Raw genomic sequence first — 21,581 nt, forward strand, 5'->3', positions numbered from 1 at the left:
GCACCTTTGAAGTTCCAATTGCTGTTCTAAGCTGGGGTTGCTGCATTGAATAATACAAAATCTCTACCCTTATGAGCGGATTTTCTGGGAAGAGAAAGACAACTGCACCCTCCATGCGCCAGTTTCTGTACTGCTGCATTCTTCTTTTTTTTTTGAGACAGTCTCACTCTGTCACCCAGGCTGGAGTGCAGTGGTGCGATCTTGGCTCACTGCAACCTCTGCCTCCCAAGTTCAAGCGATTCTCCAGTCTCAGCCTCCCAAGTAGCTGGGACTACAGGCATTCACCACCACACCCGGCTAATTTTTTTTTGCTTTTAGTAGAGACAGGGTTTCACCATGTTGGGCAGGCTGGTCTCGAACTCCTGACCTCAAGTAATCTGCCTGCCTAGGCCTCCCAAAGTGCTGGGATTACAGGCTTGGGCCACCACACCCAGCCTGTACTGCTGCATTCTGATTCTCTCTTTCTAGTAATACTGCTGAAAGTGTGGGAGGTTTTTTGTGGAAATTCCAGATTAAATTTATGAGAAATTTACACATTATTCACATATTTACATATTTGTCTGTGAATGGGCATATTAAGTTATATGTTTGTGCCACATAGAATTATTAATATTATCTCGGTAAGCTGGTTCAAGTTACAACTCTGGGCCTCAATTTCTTATCTGAAAAAATGGGAACTATCATAGTACCAGTCTCACCCTGTAGGGATTATATGCATGTAAATAATTTTTTTGTTTGTTTTTTGAGACGGAGTCTCGCTCCGTCACCCAGGCTGGAGTGCAGTGGCACGACCTCAGCTCACTGCAAACTCTGCCTCCTGGGCTCAAGCAATTCTTGTGTCTCAGCTTCCTGAGTAGCTGGGATTGAAGGCGTGTGCCGCTATGCCAGCTATAAATGCATGTAAGTAATTTACCATAGTGCCTGGCATAAACTGAGAGCTTAACAAATGATAGCTGATATATTATTGTTGTTATTATTAATACATATATATTATTTTACACACATTTGCCTACTATTCCTCAATGGGATAAAACATATAATTGTGGATCACATTTTATTTCATTCATTTAGCATGTATTGAATGTTACCATTTATGCTGGGCCCACTGCGGCAGATTATGTTTTTCAGAAATAGCTACTATAATATCTCCCATTCTTGTCATTCCCCCATCAAGAGGTACAGTCTAATCTCCTTCCCTTTGAATCTGAGTGGGCTTATGAGTTGCTTGTAGCCAATGAAAGTGGTAGAAGTATGTGGCTTCCAAGTGATTCAGGGCAGGCAAGGCCCAAAATTGCAGCTTAGCCCAGGAGGCTTCTTGGCTTTGCCCAGAAAAGAATTCAAGGGCAAGCCAGTGGTAAGAGAAAGCAACTTTCATTGAATCAGTGCTGCTCCTTGTGGAACAGGGCTATCCCATAGGGAGTGTGCTCAGGATGGGCAGTGTACAGGGCTGTTGGCAGCTGTACCTATACCTACCTTTAATTATATGCTAATTAAGAGGTGGGTTATTTAGAACTTTCTGGAAAGGAGGCAGGGAGTTTCCAGGACCATATAAGGTAACTTCCAGGCCATTGCCATGGCCTGTTGCAATGGCATTTGTAAACTGTCATGGCAATGGTGGGAGTGTCTCTATGCTAATGAGCAGTGAGGGCAACTAAAAGTGTCTTTTTTCCTTGCCTGCTGGTTTCTGCTGGCTGCTTCACTGAATCCCGTTTGGAATGAATCCTGGTTTGATCAGTGGGGTTGTGATTGGAAAACAAGTCCTGCAGGCCTCTCACCTCACAAGGCTAGGTCATAAAAGGTGATGCACCTTTCTGCTTGTGAGCTGTGTATGTTCACACTGGAGCCTTAAGGCTGCCATACTGGGAGGAAGCCTAAACTGGGCCACAGAGAAAGGCCGCATGGAGAAGCCCTGAGTCTACCTGAAAAGTGGGATGCCCAGCTAACCATCCACTCCTCCAGCTCCTGTCACCATCCAACTGCAATCACATGAGAGACCTCAAGCCTTTGGCTTCCCTAAATTTCTAACCCACAGAGATTGTGAGAGAAAATAAAATGATTGCTGTTGTCTTAAACCATTAACTTTTGGTATCATTTATTCTGTATTAATAGATAACCAGAACACCTACCTTTAGGTGCTCAAGATAAAGCATTAAACAGATTTACTTTCTTAGGGTTTCCATTCTAGATCTTTCTCATCTTTGGCAAGTGAAGAATAATTATTTTTGGGTTGTAATTATCTATCAGATAGCTGTCTGGACCTGCTATCAAGTCTAAATTTGTAGATACACCTATCAAACAGATCACATTCATTTATTTATACATTTACTTATTTATTTTACAATTTTTTGTAGAGATGGGGGGGGGGTCTCGCTGTGTTGCCCAAGATGGTCTTGAACTCTTGACCCCACGCAATCCTCTCACCTGGCCTCCAAAAGCTATGGATTACAGGTGTGAGCCACCATGCTCCATTTATGAATTTAGTACATCAATTGCTTTCTTAATATAGATGGGACACCTCTGACCCCTCCTGAGTGAAAAATCCATGTTCCCAAGCACCCAGGCCTTCTATCCTATCACAAGGCATGGTTATCGCTTGTTTGCTTCCATCTCACCTAATACCACCAGCAGCTAAATTCATTTTGTTATTCATCTTTGTATTCTTACCATCTAGGCTAGTGCCTGCACATAGCAGACCTATTTAAAAAACAAACCAACCCAAACAAACATGAAGCCCCCACGTAGCTGAAAGAGGGCTGCTGGTTCCTAGACATAGAGATAATTTATTCCAGGACAGTCCCTATCCTCCAGGAGTTAACAATTCAGCACTAGACACCCTGTGGGACCCAGCCTGACAAGTGCAACGAGTGAGATGCCAGAATTGAGTCCTGCGGTCCAACAGAGGGACTACAGGGCAACGCACTGGGCGTGGGAGGTGGAGATGGCTCTGGGAAAGGATCCATTCATTTATTCTACATTTATCAATCACCGTAGCACACATAGCACATAGTAAGTGCTCAATATCTGTTATTAAATGCCAGCCACTGTGCTAGGTGCCAGGATGCAACAGCGGACAAGAAAATTGCAGGGGCACTTGCCCTCGTGGGGCTTACCGTGTAGCGAAGGATGACAGGCAGCAGACTGTCATCTTATTATGTAAAATTGTGCTAGATGCAGAGCAGGAAAATAACAGGCGGCTGAAATTCTAGTAATGATGTGAGCTCCTTCGGCTGAGGGGAGCCGTGGGCGGGTTCTGAGCAGGAGTGGCCGTGAGGGGGACGGACCGTAGGGGGCGGGAAGACTGCAGGCAAGAGCTGGTAATTTTAAGATGCAAATAACATTTTTTTTCTGCCTGACTGGAAGAGGAGCGTTTGGTCGCTCGGGATTCTCCCGGAGCAGGGGGCTGTATTTTGAGTGTAAAATCGGTTGCCCCGCAGTGCAGGGCAGGCGGTGGTGAACTGCAGCCCTAGTCCCCAGGTTTTTCATGCTTGGCACATCGAGGCTCTTCGGCCCCCAGGACCAGCAGACTCGCCATGCGCGGCTCGGATTCGGGCTGGAGCAGGCGGGCAAGGTAGCGGGGGCGGGTGCACAGCAACGCTCACCCCTAGGTTTCGGGGTCTGCAACGCTGGGAGGGCAAGAGGAGGCGGAGTTTGCGCTGCGGACCTAGGCGTTGGCGAGGGCCACGCCCCCAGCCACAGACCCTGCCTCCAGGCCTCTTTGATTGGATCAAGATCGCGGAAGGGCCGGGCGTCCCCGGGCGGCCTGAGGGTCGGGCAGGGAAGGGTGCGCTGATTGGCCCGGCGGGGATTAAGTCATTGCTAGCAGGTTCGAGCGGCCCAGACACCGGCGGGGCGGCCGAGGCTGCTGTGAGAGGGCGCTCGAGGCTGCCGAGAGCTAGCTAGCGAAGGAGGCGGGGAGGCGGCGTCTGCACTCGCTCGCCCGCTCGCTCGCTTCCCGGCGCCGCTGCGGGTCCGCGCTGCGTTTCCTGCTCGCGATCCGCTCCGTTGCCCGCGCCCGGAACAGCAGCACCTCGGCCGGGTCCGAGCTCGGTTCGGGAGTCTTGCGCGCCGGCGGACACCGCGCGGGGAGTGAGCCAGCGCCACACCTGTGGAGCCGGCGGCCGTCGGGGGAGCCGGCCGGGGTCCCGCCGCGTGAGTGCTCTGGGCGGCGGGCGGCCCGGGCCCCGGCGGAGACGCGCCCCCCGGCTGGGCGCCGCGCGCACCATGGGGCTCCCAGCGCTCGAGTTCAGCGACTGCTGCCTCGATAGTCCGCACTTCCGAGAGACGCTCAAGTCGCACGAAGCAGAGCTGGACAAGACCAACAAATTCATCAAGGAGCTCATCAAGGACGGGAAGTCTCTCATCAGCGCGCTCAAGAGTGAGTGTCCCGAGCCCCTCGGGGACGCGGCTCCGGGGCGGGAGGGACTGGGAGGTGGCGCTTAGCCCGGGTTGCCCGTGCGTCTGCCGGGTTTCTGCTCCCGGTACACTGGGGGACGGGTGTCGACGCCTCCGAGGCAGGAAGGATACGTAAAGCGGGCGAACCAGCAACCATCAGATGAAGAGAGAGACCCGTCGCTCCGCCTTTTGCGTTCAGGGATGGTCAGGAGGTGACCCAGCGCGGGTGGTGCTCTGGGGCAGCGCGGGTGGGCGTGGGCGTGCGCGGCACGCAGGTGTCCCAGGAGTGGGGCCAGAGTGCCGAGCGCGCCGCAGCCTGCGGGCAGATCCCATCGTGTCCACAGCTCCAGCTCCCTTAGGGGCAGAGTTGCTCAGCCTTGAGTGCCCAGCCGTGAGAATGGAACGTGCCCTGCCGAGGGGGCGCTGCCTCCCCTTGGGAAAAGGCGGGTTGTGACTGCTTCGCTCCCTGTACGCAGCTCCTGCCTAGTCAGGCCGCCGGGTTCCCTGGGTGGAATGCTTGGTTAGCTTGCGATTCCTTGGAGTATTGGCAGCCAGTAATCTCTAAATCTAGAATCAGTACGTGCGCAGGTTCTGATTCTTGTGTTTAGCAGAAGGTGATAGGGGTGGGAGTAGAGAATCAGAGTGTTCCTTTACTCTAAACTGTGGGCGAGGGTTTAAAAATAGAATGTACATATCCCAACTCTCTCCCTCTCCTGCTCCCAAGCTCTCCTTTTTACCTCTTCCGTTATCCTTGTAAAGGTCTGAGAAGGAATATCCATAATCCTCAGAAAGAAGTTCAAACGTATTTCAAAGATTCTTGGACCTTTTGTAAAACCATTTTTGCGTTTTTTCCTTTTGGTACAAGGGGAGAGATGCAATTTTGCATTCTGCTTCACTTTTGCAGAGCCAGAGAGTTTCTTTTTCTGGCCAAATAAGCGTGCTCTAGGGATGAGTGCCTTGGATTGTGAGAACGTTTTTGGTGCCTTTTCAGTCTCCCCATTTAAAAATAGCTCAGTCCATCTTTTAGTTTTAAGAATCAGGAACCACATGAAGGCAGATAGTGGAATTGTCTCTGACTCTTGTTACTGTATCTGCTTCTGTGATGGATTTCTTAGTAGGTGATACCTTTCAGCTAAGAAATCTTGCCTTAGCAGAGTAGAGTCGTAGCTGTGGGAATTGTTCCCAGGCCTCTTTAAAGGGCACTTACAAAAGTCAGGTGCCTGAGATGTCATTTTGTCAGCTTGTTGCTTCTAAAAATGAAGAGAGAGACAATGGAATGCCAGGGCAGCCCAAAGTGCCAATCTTTTGGGATGAAATGAACACAGGACTGTGATGTGATGAGGCTTCTTAGAGGCAGATTCTTAGGCTGTGCCTTACCTGAAACATATGAACAGAACCTTCCTTTGTCAATAATCAAGGCCATTCTTGGTTTAGGGGATGGGGGTCCCTGGTTTGGAGTAAGTTAGGGGCCCACTTACAGGTTGGGCCCAGGAATTTTGATTGAACCTCAGGCTGGCTTTAGTGGGTTCTCTGCTTCACTCAGCAAACTTTTGGTGTGATTGTGGTGTACTGGGTACTGCACTGGGCACTAAGGGTGTAGGAGTGAATATTTTGCTACTCCTGTGCTTACAGAGGTGTACTTCATTCCAGGCACTGCTTCACATATAATTATCTCATGTGCTTAGATTCATTTTGCAAATGAGAAAACAGAGACTGGGGGAAGCACTACCTCTGAGTCACACAGCTCTAGCAGCAGGACCAGAGCTTTTGAATCCACCTGGTTTGAGCCAGAGATGGAGTCCCTGCCAGTGCAGAGCTCTTACTTCTGCCCCATCTCACTTGCCCAGAATGGAACCTCTTGCACCAAGCCCTAGAATTTGGACTTGTGTTTTCTATTTTGGCATTGAATCTGAGGAGGGTGCGTTTGGGTGACTGGCAGTTTTCCTACCACTAGTTTTTGGGGGCAAGAATTCTTTGGTAGGAAGAAACATTGCAGTGATAGAGTCGAAGTGTTATTTAAGCTGTCTAATGGAATGGATCAGCCCTGTAATCTGGAGGAAAGACTGATGGGGATCTTGGTGTTCTGTTCTCTCTACGTCCAGCTCTACTAATGTATTCTACCACTACTAACTACTACTTGATCAGGTCAGGTGACCTCTAAAAATAGAGGGTGGAGTCAACCATTGTGTCCTGGATTTCAGACATTCCGATATCATGAGATGCTTGTTGCGTTGTATACTACTATATTAATGTTTGTGTATTATTTTTCTTCAGTCATGTTTATTACATCTATAAACCGAAGTGTTTTCCCAGTACAACTTAAACATAAATACATAATCATATAAACACTGGGTTTAGATAATCTATGTTCTCTTATAGTTCTAAACTTTTGTGGCTTTATTTTATAGCCATATTTTATTTTATTTTACAGTTATTTTATAACTAGTATTTCTAGCTCTTTGGATTTAGCTTGGTTTTGAGTGTTAATCATAGGCAATAAAACTGTCCTCTAGGGATTGCCAAAGTTCAGGTAGCTCATTGTTACTATTACTTCCACTTTATGAATGAGATGCTGGCAATGGAGATGCAAATTCTTTATAGATCTAGATCCCGTAAAGGAGAAACATGCAGCAGGTGCTTGATTAAGTGAAAATATTGCCAGTTTTTTTTAGACTCCGAGCCCTGGGTAGCAAGGCCAGCTAAGATTTTGTATTATCCTCTGAAGTTTTGGAGTTCTTTCTCCATCACGGGCTTTGAAGGCTAGAGGGACAGATGAGAGTGGCTGAATATGTCTTGGCTTTGTAAAGCAGCAGAGTTTCTTTTGGGGGTAGCACTGAATGATTATCAGTGATTGTCTTTTCACTGAGTAATATAGCATTGAACAGAGAGGCCAAAAACCTGTTCTTGGTGTGATTCAGTAAGGTAAGTAAGTGGTTCATCCTCTTTGCCTTTCAAAGCAAGAGTAAAAAGGTCAGCACTGAGTTACATGCTTTAAAGCCTGTCACCCTTTTGTACTTGTTAGAATTAAACGTGGGCATTTTGCAATACATAAGCGCTTCTTGAATGGCATAAACTCTCAAAGGATGTTCGATGCCAACCTGCTTTGTTTAGGAGTAATTATGTTACTCAGAAAATCCTAATGGAACAAATGGATGTGGAGTTGGGTAGCAAAATATTTTCCCCAGATCCTTTGCTTTGCTTCAGTACCTTGTGAATAAAGAAAATCAAAGGCATTTCCTAATTATTTGTAAATGGTAGTAATTGACATTTTGAATATTACTCATACAAACATAAATGACAGCAAATTAAATTCAAACAAATTTTTATAGTTTTTATATAACATTGGCTGAAAAACATCCCTTCATTTTACTCCATTCTGTGTTCTTAGTTGGACTGAAAAAATTTGCATCCAGTCTGTAGTTCTCAATTCACTGACTTTGGCTTAAACCCTCCTCCCCTGCACTTAAATCATTAATGGACTTTTTTTTTTTTTAAGAGCAGTTTTAGATTCACAGAAAAATTGAGTGGGAAGTGTAGAAAGTTCCCACATAGCGCCTCATACCTGTCCCTTCCAGTTGCCCCTATTTCTAACATCCTGCATTAGCATAGTACAGTTGTTATAGTTGATGAGCCAATATCAATATAACATTATTAACTAAAGTTCATAATTTACATTAGGGCTTACTCTTCGTGTTGTACATTCTGTGGATTTTGACAAATGTATAATGACATATAACCACCATCATAATATCATACAGAATACTTTCACTACCCTAAAAATCCTATGTGCTCCACCTATTCATCCCTCCCTCCCCACTAACCCCGGGCAACCACTAATCTTTTTACTGTCTCTCTAGTTTTACCTTTTCCAGAATGTCATATAGTTGGAATTAAACAGTATGTGGCCTTTGCAGATTGGCTTTTTTTCACTTAGCAATGTGTACTGAAGGTTCTTTCATGTCCTCTTATGGCTGGGTAGCTCATTTCTTTTTATTGCTGAATAATATTCTGTTATCTAGATGTGCCATAGTTTATCCTTTCATCTATTGAAGGACATTTTGGTCGTTTCCAAGTTTTATCAGTTATGGACTGAGCCGATATAAACATTTGCATGCAGTTTATATGTGGAAATAAGTTTTTAACTCATATGGGTAAATACCAAGGAGTATAATTGTTAGATTGTATAGTAATGTATATATATGTAAAATAAAATAGTACGTGTAGTTTTTTTTAAGAACTGTCAAACCGGCTTTCAAACTGATTATACTGTTTTGCATTCTCACCAGCAATGAATGAGAGTTCCTGTTGCTCTGCATTCTGCTCAGCACTTGGTTTTGTCTGGGTTTTGGATTTTGACCATCCTACTAGGTGTGTAGTGGTATCTCATTTAAAAAAATTTAGCTATTTCCTTATGACATATGATGTTTGGCATCTTTTCATATTGCCTTCTTGCCATCTGCATATCTTCTTTGGTGAGGGGTCTTCAGATCTTTTGCCCATTTTTATTTGGGTTATTTCTCTTTGTCGAGGTTTGTTTGTTGTAAAATATACATAACACAACGTTTACCACTTTAGTCATTTTTAAGTATATAATTCAGTGGTTTTCAGCATGTTCACCATGTTGTATAATTACTATCTCTTTCGAGAACATTTTCATAATCTCAAACTGGAACTGTGTTCCCATTAAACAATAACTCCCCACTTTCCCCTCCCCCAACCCTAGTAACCTCTATTCTCCTGTCTGTATGAATTTGCCTATTCTATGTACTTCTTATAAGTGGAATTATACAATATTTGTCATAAATATCTGGCTTATTTCACTTAGCAAAATATTTTCAAGGTTCATCCATGTTAATAGCATGTGTTAGGATTTCATTTCTTTTCATGGCTAAATATCTTATTGTTGAGTTTTAATTATCAACAGCTGTCATTAAGAAAGACTATTCTTTCTCTTTTAAAGTCATAAAAACGTATTTTTTTCTTTCCATTTCGTTTCCCTTCAGTATGATCACTAACACTTGGAATTGACATACCAATTTATCATGGCTGTCTCTCACAAGAACACTATATTTATATTTATTCCTTTCAAAGCAGTTACTTGCTTCAGGTCAGCATGTTTTTGGGGGAATTTTTCATAAAAGGTTAATTGAATTATAATTTACATTCCATAAAATTCACCTTTTAAAATTTTATTTTTTATTGTTTTGTATTATTTGTAGAGATGGGGGGGTCTCACTTTGTTGTTGCCCAGGCTGGTCTCGAACTCCTAGCCTCAGGTGATCCTCCCGTCTTGGCCTCTCAAAGTGCTGGGATTACAGGCATGAACCACGGCTCCTAGCCACTCACTTTTCTTAAGTGTATAATTCAGTGGTTTGTAGTTACAGAGTTATGCAACCATCATCCTAGTCCTGTTTTAGAACATTTTTAGCACCCCAAAAAGCTTTCTCATGCTCATTTGCAGGCACTGCATTTTTGCCTGAAGCCTCATACAGCCACTGATCTACTATTTTCTGTCTCTATAGATTTCTCTTCTGTGAAAAATTAAGCTAAATGGAATCATATAATATGTAGTCTTATGCATCTGGCTTCTTTCACTAAGCATGCTGTGTTTGAGGCTCATTGTGTTGTAGCATGTATCAGTAGTTTGTTCCTTTTTATTGCTAGAAAATATTCCATTTTGTAAACCATAAGTTGTTTATCCATTCACCAGCTGATGATTTGGGTCGTTTCCAGTTTTTTGCTCTTATGAATAATGCTGCTATGAATGTTTGCATACATGTCTTCATGTGTATGTATGTTTTCACTTCTAATTTCATTTTTTACCTAGGAGTAGAATTTTGCTGGGTTGTATGGTAAATTTATGTTTAAGTTTAATTTAAACTTGTGTTTATTTAAAAAAACCTACCATACTGTTTTCCATAACAGAAGCACCGTTTCACATTCCCACCAACAATGTATGAGGATTCTGATTTCTCCACATCCTCGCCAATACTTGTTGTTGTCTTTCATTTTGATTGTAGCCACTCTAGTGGGTGTGAAGTGGTATCTCATTGTGGTTTTAATTTGCATTATCCTGGTGACCAATGAGGATGAGCACCTTTTCATGTGTTTTTTGGCCATTGGTGCGTCATCTTTGCTGAAATGTCTATTCAGATCTTTTTTTTCCTTTACTTTGTCCCATAAAACTTTTGATGATTAAGTGAACAGCACTTAGTGTATTTTCTCCATTTGCCCTCTTTTGGGGACTATTTGTTTCCATGTGCTTCAACCTTAGATGTATTTAACTGATCAGTTTCAGGATCTCAGGAATTAGGAGGTGGTTCTTATGAGGCTGTGGTTCAGATTTCTGCTCTTGTTAGGCCAGTGGGCATCGCTCTGGGCAGATGCCACAGGCTGGACTTCCTAAATCTGGCCTGCATAAGCTAATGATCCAAGCCCTCTCAATGGACAAAATGAGAACCGGCCAAGGAAGAACTGTTATCACCATTGAGCTACTGGGGAAAGCAAGTTGTAAAGGGGACTTTGTTACCCTGTCAAGGCCATTGCATTTCTAAAAATTAGCCAGTGGAGGAATACTAACCTAGCAGTCAAAGTAGTTTTTCTAGATTTAAGTTTCTGAGCGAGCCTTGTTTTACCTTTTAAAATTATAACCCATTCTGTTTCAAATTATATATTTTTTGCCATCAGAAGAAGAGTTTCGTTCAGCAAATATGGAGACCCTGCTCTGCCTTTACCATGTCCTCCAGAGCCCTAGACTAGAGTAATGGCTTCTTGGATGGAGGTAAACAATGTAGGAGTCATTAGGTGGGAGATTGAGTGGGATGTCTGGGGGCCAGTGGCGCGGCCAGTTGTGACTGTAGCAGAGTGAAGGCGAATGCACAGAGAGATAGGCCAGGGCAAGGTCATAGGGATCTTGAATTCTAGAAAGGACTTAGAGTTTTATTCTAAGTGTGATGGGCAGCCATGGAAGGCTGTGCCATGATCGTACTTGTACTTTAAAAAGATTATGTAGGCAGCTGTGTAGAGACCAAGCATAGTGGAGCAACAATGGAGGCAAGATGACCAGTAAGGAAGCTGTTGTAATAGTTGAGGTGAGAGATGATGGCACCGTGGGCTAGGGTGGCAGCATCACAGATGGTGGTCAGAGGCTGGGTATTTTTGGAAGTAGAGCCCACAGGATTTGCTGCACAGCATATGGGCTATGAGAGAAAAGAAAGAAGTCTAGAATGATTCAGATATTTTTGGCCTGAGCAGTTATGTGAATGATGGTACTATTTGCTAAAATAGTTTGCTTGGGAAGGATTAGGTTTAGGGGTAAAATTAACAATATGAATGAATGACCTAATCTTATAGTGCAAAGACAAAATATTATGACATGGATAGTTCCTGAATACATTCTCATGCAAGCATCAAAGAGTATAGACGTATACAGTGTAAAAGCACCCCCTTTTCCTAGTTAACAATCATTGTTAGCAGTTTGGTATGCGTTTTTTCTTGTCATTTTTCTGTGTGTTTTTTTCATAAATGGGATTATACTGTAAGGATTATTTTGTGTTTTGCTTTTCCAGTTGATCATTTGTCTTGAAGACCTTCCATGTCAGTACATGCATGTAGTGCATTCTTTTTAATGACTACAGGGAGCTTTATGTGGATATGCCATAGTTGGTATTTACTCAGTTTCCTATTGAAGGATATTTGGATTGTCTCTGTTGTTCACTATTAGAAGGCGTGCTGCAGTGATTATTTGCACACCTGCTTTTGTGTGTGGATTCCAGCATTTCCCTGAGATGGATTCCTTCAAGTGGAATGGTTGCTGACTCCAGTTTTTACAAGCCCTTTGACATCTGTTGTTTAGGTCCTTTGCATCCTTGTAGCCGGTTGATAATTTGGTGCTCCTTTGAGTATGTTAGATTGTTTCTGAAGCTTCATCTTTTGGTTAAATCAGAAGCATCCTTAACAGACCCTTCTGTTAGACACTGACACTGATTTTAAAACAACCAAGGGATAGAAAAAAAAAACAACTTTGTGTGTGTGTATGTGTGCCAGGGAAAGAGAGATGACAATTAATTGGATGTGTCCCTGTTAGCCCTGGAACTGCCCGATCTGCTTTCTGAGTGGCATGTTCTTATAGGTCAGATGGGAGATAGGATGGGGCTTTGCCCATATCTAAGAGTCTGTTCTAACCTCCAGGCTCAGGGACTAGGAAGGAAATCATGTTTATTTAGGGTGAGAACAACAGCATTAGCAGCCAGAGGAATTTTTACAAATTATAGTGACTGGGGTTTACACATTTTTGTAGCAACTCAGAATGGAGAGAGAGGAAATGGTAAGGAAAACAGCTTGGCAGTGTGGGCCACGAGCTGTCATGGCATGTTTGTGTCTGGCTCATTTCACCTTGGTTGGAAGGCACAGAATGCTGCCCTGGGTAAGCTGGAGACTGGGCAGTTTCCTGCTATATTTAGAAAGAGGAGATTCCTGGGGTTAGGGTGGTGTGTGTGTGTGTGTGTGTGTGTTTTCTTTGCCAGATAGACAAAGGTTTGAGGGGTTTGTGAATTCCACACCAAACTGTTAACTAGCTGGTTTCTCTGGGCCAAGCCAGTAGCTACTCTTTGACTCTTGCTGCTGCCACACAGCAAAAGCTCAAAAAACTCCTATTTTATATGGTTTGAAAAGATACCGCTGGTAAGTTTCAAAACTCATCTGATCTTGCTGTCACATCTGCTTTTAAGTTTACTGCAGGCTAATTTGAACACTTTGAAAATATGAACTGCCTCCTCCTCTGAGACTTCAGATAGATCTCCAAGCTGACTGAGTTGAACTTTGGCTGTTTCTGTGCCAAGGAGACTGTCAAACAGATAGGACGAAAGCCTTAGCAAATTCCTGACTGCGTATCTCGTTATCACACTTGTGGGTCAGGGGTAGACAATGAATATTAGTCGAACAAATAAAATAAGGCATTTTTACTTTAACTCATAGCTATGTTTCTTTTTAAAAGGGTTGCCTAAATAGGTAATACCTGTAAGTGGTTCATAATTCAAAAGAGACAAAAGAGAATGTGAGTATCCCTCCAACGCTTCCTGTCTCCTGATCCCCACTTCTTCCTCTGGAGGCATGATTTTATTGGTTTCTTTGGTATTTTTCAGATGTAATTTATGCATGTGCCAATAAATACACATACACATTGTGCCATATGTGCTATTTTACCCTTTGCTTTTAATATATTAGATATTATTCTACATTGGTACATAGAGAGCTCACTCATTGTTAGATTGCATTGTATTCTATTGTATGAATTAAATATAGTGTATGTAACCATTCCCCTAATAATAAACATTTAGATTATTTCCAACCTTTCACCATTGCAAGTAATGGTGTTGTGAACATCCTGGCACCTCTGGCATGAGGCACATGAGTGACAAATTCCTAGAAATGAAACTGCTGGACCAAAGGGTATGTACATTTTTCATTTTAATAAGTATTTCATAACAGTGTTTCTGAAAAGTTCTAAGTGAACTGAATTTGATAAACCATGATTTTAGAGTAGGAAGGAAACTCACCATTTTAGACAGTTTATTACAGAATGGTCTCTGTAAATAAAACGATACTTAGAATTTTCTCCATTTTCCCCTTTCCAGTTTGTATGTATTGCTAATTCTGGGATTAAAAGCCACAAAAGCCACAGCAAAAATCATTCCCTAAACTGAGACAGCTGTACCTAGAAATCAGTTGAATGTAGGATCCCAGAGACCTTGTTTGTGTTCCTAGTGATGGTGCTGTTGAGTTTTTATCTTTGTGCGGTGCGTGTAACATTCAGGAGATTCGGCAGGTTTGTTGAAGGAGGGCAGTCTTCTGCCTTCTGTGACCGGAGACCATGACTCTGGTCTAGGGGACACCTTGCCTATCATAGAAGCTTCCCGGTGGGCACTGGAATTCCTGGGAACTGGTGAGGGAGTGGGGAGTTTTGCATGACATCTCTCTCTGGCAGCTTCTCCTGCAGAGCTTAGCACTTTTCCCTGATAGAGGACAGGATCATGCCACATGTCCTCTGCCATCTCTGTTCCAGCTCCTGTTGATGTAGAAGGCTACTTTGGCCAGGTTCCTGGCGTGAAGCAGGCACAGTCCTTGTCTCCTAGATGCTCATTGTTTTGAGAGGAGGCAGGGAAACAGGCAGCCCACAGCACAAGGGGAAGATTGCTAGCAGTTTAAAAGGATCTCTGGGGAAGGGAGCAGAGGCCTGTGGGAAAGGCAACTGAAGGCTTATCAAGCCCAAGGGGGCAGTGTGGTTACTAATGATCAGTCATGTGAAGGGTACCTCTTATTTTTGCCCCACCTCACCACCATTTATTTACTTTGAAAAAAGTCTACTCATTACAAAATACATTTATTTCAAAAAGGAGCTTTTGAACCTGCATTCAGAAATTGCAAGTTTGATATGGTTAACTTTTTTTTCTAAATATCTTCAAATAATTATTAAATCATAATCATTACATTGAAAAGTGTTTGTCATTGTATTGCCTAAAATAATCCCATATTTCACCAGTGGTGTGAGAGTCATTCTCTTCTTAACACTGTCCCAAGGCAGAAGTATGTGAGAGAATGGACACCATCTGCACATCACACCCGGGGGAAAAGGGAGGGGAGCAATGCACTCCTTAGGCTTGGGTGCAGGTGTCTGGGGCAGGAGGCTGTGTGCCAGGGAATACAGTCTGCTGAAAATCTGTTTTACTCAGTGGAATCACAATTTGAATATTCAAATAAACACTGATAAGTTATAGAGTGGAATGCAGAATTCATGGCTTTTTTTTTTTTTTTTTTTTGAGATGGAGTCTCTCTCTGTTGCCCAGGCTGGAGTGCAGTGGTATTATCTTGGCTCACTGCAACCTCCGCCTCCCGGGTTCAAGTGATTCTCCTGCCTCAGCCTCCTGAGTAGCTGGGACTACAGGTGCGTGCCACCATGCCCAGCTAATTTTTTGTATTTTTTTTTTAGTAGAGATGGGGTTTCACCGTGTTACTCAGGATGGTCTCAATCTCCTGACTTCGTGATCTGCCCGCCTTGGCCTCCCAGAATGCTGGGATTACAGGCATGAGCCACTGCGCCCAGCCGATTCATGGTGTTTTTGAGAGTAGATGATCAGGTGTGGATGAAGAGAACACATAGTCAGCAGCATAGTGCCTGAGGAAGGGATGACAGAGGAGTTAGGGGCATCTCCAGAGTTTCCTTCTTAGGCCTTGGGAGGATGGCTGAACTGCGTACAGGAGAGGAATCGTGGTGTGTGAGGGGGGATACAGAGTTAAGTAAGGTTTGTCCTTGCTGAGTTCCTGCAGGGCATGCAGGTGGAAACACCCACAAGGCTGTGGGAAGCACAAGTCTGGAACTCTGGAGGAAGATGAGGGCTACAGGTATAGGTTTGGCTCTCTCCAGGTGGTATTTGAGGCCCTGGGAGTGACTGAATCTATAAGAGTGAGACCCACGCAGGGGTCCTTAGCCTCTGCTGTCCATTGAAATCACCTGAGGAGCTCAGGACTCACCTTCAGAGATTCTGATATAATTTGGCTGGGTTGCAGTCTGGGCATGGGACATATTAAAAACTCCCCAGGTGATTCTAATGTGCAGCAAGGGTGAAGAACGCCTGGCATGGAGTGAGAAGAGAGTGGAAGCTGAAACCATAGGGAGCATCCACATTTAGCAGGTGGGTAGCAGAGAGTTGGAGAGGCTTTGATGACTTGATGTTTCATCCTGGCCAGTTTACGTGAGGACTGTTTGGAGTCCTTTGGATTTGACCTTTGGAGTTGAAACTGGAGAAAGCAGCATAAGTGCAAGGGAGGATAATAAATATCTATTATACCTTACAATATTATTGTGAGGAACAGCTGAGATAATTGTAGATATTGTGCTTAGCAGTGTAAGCAGGCCTGTGGTAAGTGACCTGTTATTGGAATCTGCCTTTAGAGTGTCCTTGTAAGATAGCGGTTCTTAAAAGTGAAGGTGTATAAGAATTCCCCTAACTGCAGATTCTCTGGCTTTACCCAAGGAAATACTGATGCATGAGCTCTAGGCAGGTCTGGAAACCCGAATTTCCTATACCCCCGCCCCCACTCCCTTCCATCTCACCCCAAGTGATTTGCATGGTGGGAGTCCTTGGACCACACATTAAGTCTAAATAGGTCAGAAGAGATTCTGCATAAATCTAGTCCCCAAATCCTGTTCTTCCTTAATGTGCACAGCTGTGCTCTCCAGCCTCATGTGGGCACATCTCAGATATCTGGAGGGTGTTTGCATTACTGCAGGCCTAGGAATGATGCAGGAGGGTTTCAGAAGCGTAAAAGTTCTAGCAGCTTGAGAACATGTCAGCCAGTGTGGCTCCACGCCTGGGATCCAGTTGTTCCGTGAGCTTGGCCTGTGAGCGGGAACCCTTCAGCAGCATTGCCAGCAGATGTGGGGGAGCTCCTGAAAGGAAACTTTTGCTCCTGGGCAATCACAGGAAAACTGTATTCCCACAGTGAGTCTTGGGTGCTCTTGTCAGGGTTAAAGTCATTTGGGGTCAGAGCCTGTAATTATGTTTCACATTTTTTTTTTTCTTTAAAAACATTCAGGAAGCATAATGAGCTGGTTGAGCTGTTGCACAGCAAGGGGAACTCAGGATCTGGGGAGAGGAGGAGAGAGACTGGCTGATGGCTCTGGAGCTGAGATGCCTTAAACCCAGAGAGAGCTGATCTCCCCCTTCTACCTGGAGGTGCCCCTGGGCAACTCATTTCTGGCAAATACTGCTGTCTCTGTTCTGATCTCAGCTGGTTCTCACCCTGTTAAAGCAGGGCTGGATGACTGGGCAGACCACAGCTGCTGCTGGTGTGATCCCAGGGTGTCACCACCAGGAAATTAATGCTGCTTTCACTCTGCTGTTTGCTTCTTAAGAAAATCTGTGGGTTGCTCTTCCAAAAATAAGGTTTTCTTGCATTTGTATCTGACTAGTGCACTGAAATGTTTGACACAGACTTTACCGTGGGCGACTTACCCAGCAGATCATCAGCCACACCACCCCTGCTGTGGACAATAAGTCATTGTGGAGGCCCGGGCAGGCACTGGAGACGAGTGCCTCAGCATCCGTAGGCTTCGGCATCCAGATGCTCCTGCTGCATCTGTGTCTGCTGGCCAGGCCTTGCCGCAATCTGCCGGCCTTCTGACCGAAGCTGCCCTGAGCTCAGTGTGCAAGGTCAGCAGACTACCATGTTGCCAGCTCTGTTTAGAGCAGCAAGATGGGTTTCTCTCTGGAAAGAAAGCCTGTTTCCTCTTATTAGCCAGCATGGTTGTAATCGGTTCCCCAGCAGGGAAGCTCTGCTCCATTGCATAGGAAATTGGAGTGGAACTGATAGCTTTTGGCCTCTGTGTCTTTTGGGATATAACTTTGGCTTGCTTCTCATCTCCCCCACCTCTCCTGGCCAGCTTAACTTCATACCATACTGCAAGGAAAAGACACAGCCCAATGGGGCTTGCTTGGGATTTTGTGCTTGAAACCGTACGTAATTTGTACATGAAGATGATCACCAGTTGAAGATAACTTAAATTTTGCTTGTTTTCCTAAGGAGTCTAATCCTTACTGCCCCTAAACTGAGTCTCTTTAAGAAAGACAATTTAAGTGTTTTTTGATGGTTAAGCAAGAAACTTGTAAAATGTCAAACTGGAGAAGGATGACTCATATCTCTTAATGTGCCGTCTCAATCAGCCATATTACTGAGCTCCCCAAATGGGTAGCATGGGGGTAGGCGATGGTAGGCAGAGACCATGGACGATGTTTTTTAAAAACAGCTTTTTTGAGATACAATTCACACGACACAATTTACCCATTTGCAGCATACAATTCAATGGCTTTTAGTATATGCACAGGATTTTGCATTCATCTTCACGATTAATATTAGTATATTTTCATCATTCCCCCAAAGCAATCCTGTAGTCCTTAGCTAATATCTGCCATTCTTTCCATCCCTACCTCTCATCCCTAGGCAACCACTTCCTTAGGATTTTTTTTTTTTTTTTTTGAGATGGAGTCTCGCTCTGTTGTCCAGGCTGGAGTGCAGTGGCGCGATCTCGGCTCACTGCAAGCTCCGCCTCCCTCCTGAGTTCGTGCCATTCTCTTGCCTCAGCCTCCCAAGTAGCTGGGTCTACAGGCACCCACCACCACGCCCGGCTAATTTTTTGTATTTTTAGTAGAGACGGGGTTTCACTGTGTTAGCCAGGATGGTCTCGATCTCCTGACGTCGTGATCCGCTCGCCTTGGCTTCCCAAAGTGCTGGGATTGCTTAGGATTTTTAACTCATGTCTCCAAGTGTGGCACTCTCCTGTCTGCTTTGTCTCTTGATCTTGTGAAGCCACATACCCTTTTCCTTCAGTGGATCCAAACAATTTGCAGTTCCTCATAATGCTGCAGTTCCAACACCAGGATGTTCCGACCTGGCACTGTTCTTGCTCTTCACACATTCTTGTCCTCTGACAGATTTACTAGTGCAATCTGACTAATGCACACTCACTGCCGAGGGGGCCTATAGGCCTCTGGTTTCACACTTCTTTTGTCTTGTCTGTCCCTTGGTGTTGATCTTGGTTTAGAGAGAGTAATTGGAACGAGAGCGTGTTATTTCTGCTTGAGAATGGGTACCCCAAATCCAGTAGGTAGATGCATTCCTGCATTTCTACAGAGGAAAAAAATTTCCAGTACTATCCTGATTTGGCTGGTTGCACTTCAGGGTTTCAGCTTTAACCATTTTAGGGACTGTTGACAAAAGTAAACTTTTTATATGCTGAAATGGTGATGTTTGGGGGTGTCAATGGTCTTAACAGGAAAGCCCTTCTTCTTCACTAGCAACCTTGCATTGTTCTAGGAAATTCCAGTCCAAATGTAGAGAGCGTGTTTTCTACCATCTGTGTGTTTTCTCTTTCTCTCATTTGCTTTCCTCCCTTCTTTTTCTTTCCCTTCACCTTTCCCCACACACCCCCATCATTTGTTCACTGTGTCTGGCCTTCTACCATCTCTCTCTTGCCTTGCCAAAGGACCAGAGAGGTGACTGATCCCCGGTATCTTTTTTTTTTTTTTTTTTTTTAAATAGACAGAGTCTTGTCTTGTCACCCAGTGTGGTAGTACAATCATAGCTCACTGTACCCTCAGACTTCTGGGCACAAGCAATCCTCCCACCTCAGCCTATCAAGTAGCCAGAACTACTGGCTTTTGCCACTATGCCTGGATAATTAAAAAACATTTTTTTTTTTTTTTTGTAGCGATGGGGGTCTCAGTGTGTTGCCCAGCTGGTCTAGAACTCCTGGCCTCAAGTGATCCTCCTGCCTTGGCCTCCCAAAGTGCTGGGATTACAGGTGTAAGCCATGGTGTCTGGCCCTAATACATTTTTTAAAAAGTTAATTTCTTTAAGAGTTGGGGTCTTCCTTTATCACCCAGGCTGGAATGCAGTGGTGTGATCATAGCTCACTGCAGCCTCGGACTCCTGGGCTCAAGTGTTCCTCCCACCTCATTTTCGTGAGTAGCTGGGACTACAGGAGCATGCTACCATGCTCAGCTAAGTTTGAAAAAGTGTTTTTAGAGATAGGATCTTGCTGTGTTGCCCAGGCTGGTCTCAAATTCCTGGCCTCAAATGATCTTCCCACCTTAGCCTCCTAAGTAGCTGGGATTCATCCCTGATATCTCAGTTATGGAGAAAACAAAGCCTTTGGTAAATGGAAATGACGTGAAACAGATTTCTGGAGTTCTAGAATTTTTTTTTTTTTTTGAGATGGAGTCTTGCTCTATCACCCAGGCTAGAGTGCAGTGGCATGATCTTGGCTCACTGCAACCTCCGCCTCCCGGGCTGAAGCAATTCTCCTGCCTCAGCCTCCCGAGTAGCTGGGATTATAGGCACATGCTACCACAGCCGGCTAATTTTTGTATTTTTAGTAGAGTCGGGGTTTCACCATGTTGGCCAGGCTGGTCTCGAACTCCTGACCTCGTGATCTGCCCACCTTGGCCTCCCAAAGTGCTGAGGTTACAGGCATGAGCCACTGTGTCCGGCTTGGATTTCTATAATTATAGCTAAAATGACTCTCAGATTTGAGGTGACTAAGACGTTCTGGTTCTAGAGAACTCTTAGTCGGACTGTGAGTGGTCTCATCTAGGTAAACAGCACTGTCTAGGGCTCCCTTTCCTGTTATACTTCCTGTGTTACATTTCAGAGTGAGAGGATGTGCTCAGAACCAGGGTGGGCACAGAACATCTGGCTCACTGCTTAGCCGTTCTGATGGGTAACATTTAGTGGCTTATTTTCTACCTCTCTAGTGGGACCTGATGACAGTGTCAAGTGTCCCATTTTTATCATTGGGGTGGGAGAGTGCCATTAAAATGGTCTTTAACAAAGTAGGTCAATAATTTATATTTCAAGAAGGGAAATTTGGGGACATGGAATGAGAGCATGTTATTTGGGTTAGTTGAACAGCTCCAGAAATAATTACATATTTTTAATGCCTATTAGGGACCTAGAAACCTATTTGGGGAGGTCAGGAAACTGGGTATGAGATCTGAGTCTTTGCAGGTGCTCGATCTAGAATCTCCAGGGAGAATGTATTTTGGACATAAACAATGAGACGTGGATAAGATGGATGGCTTACATCTCCCTCCCTTGGACAGCCAAGCCCACAGCTGACAAAGCCACTGACAAAGCCAGCAACACCAAAGGAGCAGGCTGACCCTTCTGCCTTCTCCTGACTTTCTGTCTACATAGGTTAGTCATTAAAAGGAAAAAAAGCAACCCAAAAACCTGTATTTTTTTCTTAGATAACATGATTATATAGACAATACATGTTCATTAGAGAAAATTTAGAAATTACAGATGGATAAAATAAAATGCAAATTATGCCTATAGTACTGATTAGAGATTGTCATTTTGGTTTTATAGTCTTTTCAACAGTTCATGATCATCCCTATGTATCATTAACTACTCTCTAAGATGGTTTTTGGTGGCTACATAATACTCCAAGTATATTGTGTGAAGACTTTTTGAACTGGTGACCTATTTTTGGATGGTTAGGTTGTATCTCTCTCTCTTTTGTCCATGATTATTAACCAATTCTTTTTTTTTTTTTTTTTTTAAGACGGAGTCTTACTCTATTGCCCAGGCTGGAGTACAGTGGCATGTGGCATGATCTCGGCTCACTGCAA

At 44.2% G+C, this 21,581-nt stretch overlaps 1 protein-coding gene across 9 annotated transcripts in view; it reads left to right on the top strand.

The window, feature by feature from the left end:
* Positions 1-3,673: 3,673 nt before the first annotated feature.
* Positions 3,674-21,581, top strand: part of ARHGAP26 (Rho GTPase activating protein 26) — a 458,221-nt gene continuing 440,313 nt past the window's right edge. For 3 of the 9 annotated variants that reach the window (XM_063706840.1, XM_063706843.1, XM_063706845.1), the window contains exon 1: positions 3,676-4,375. In XM_063706840.1, the coding sequence (XP_063562910.1) occupies positions 4,222-4,375 (154 nt within the window). In that variant the 5' untranslated portion in view covers positions 3,676-4,221. The other 6 variants (XM_055389277.2, XM_063706842.1, XM_063706839.1 and 3 more) reach the window with 5 other exon arrangements.

The sequence above is a fragment of the Gorilla gorilla genome, chromosome 4 (assembly GCF_029281585.2).
Source record: "Gorilla gorilla gorilla isolate KB3781 chromosome 4, NHGRI_mGorGor1-v2.1_pri, whole genome shotgun sequence".
NCBI lineage: Eukaryota > Metazoa > Chordata > Mammalia > Primates > Hominidae > Gorilla > Gorilla gorilla.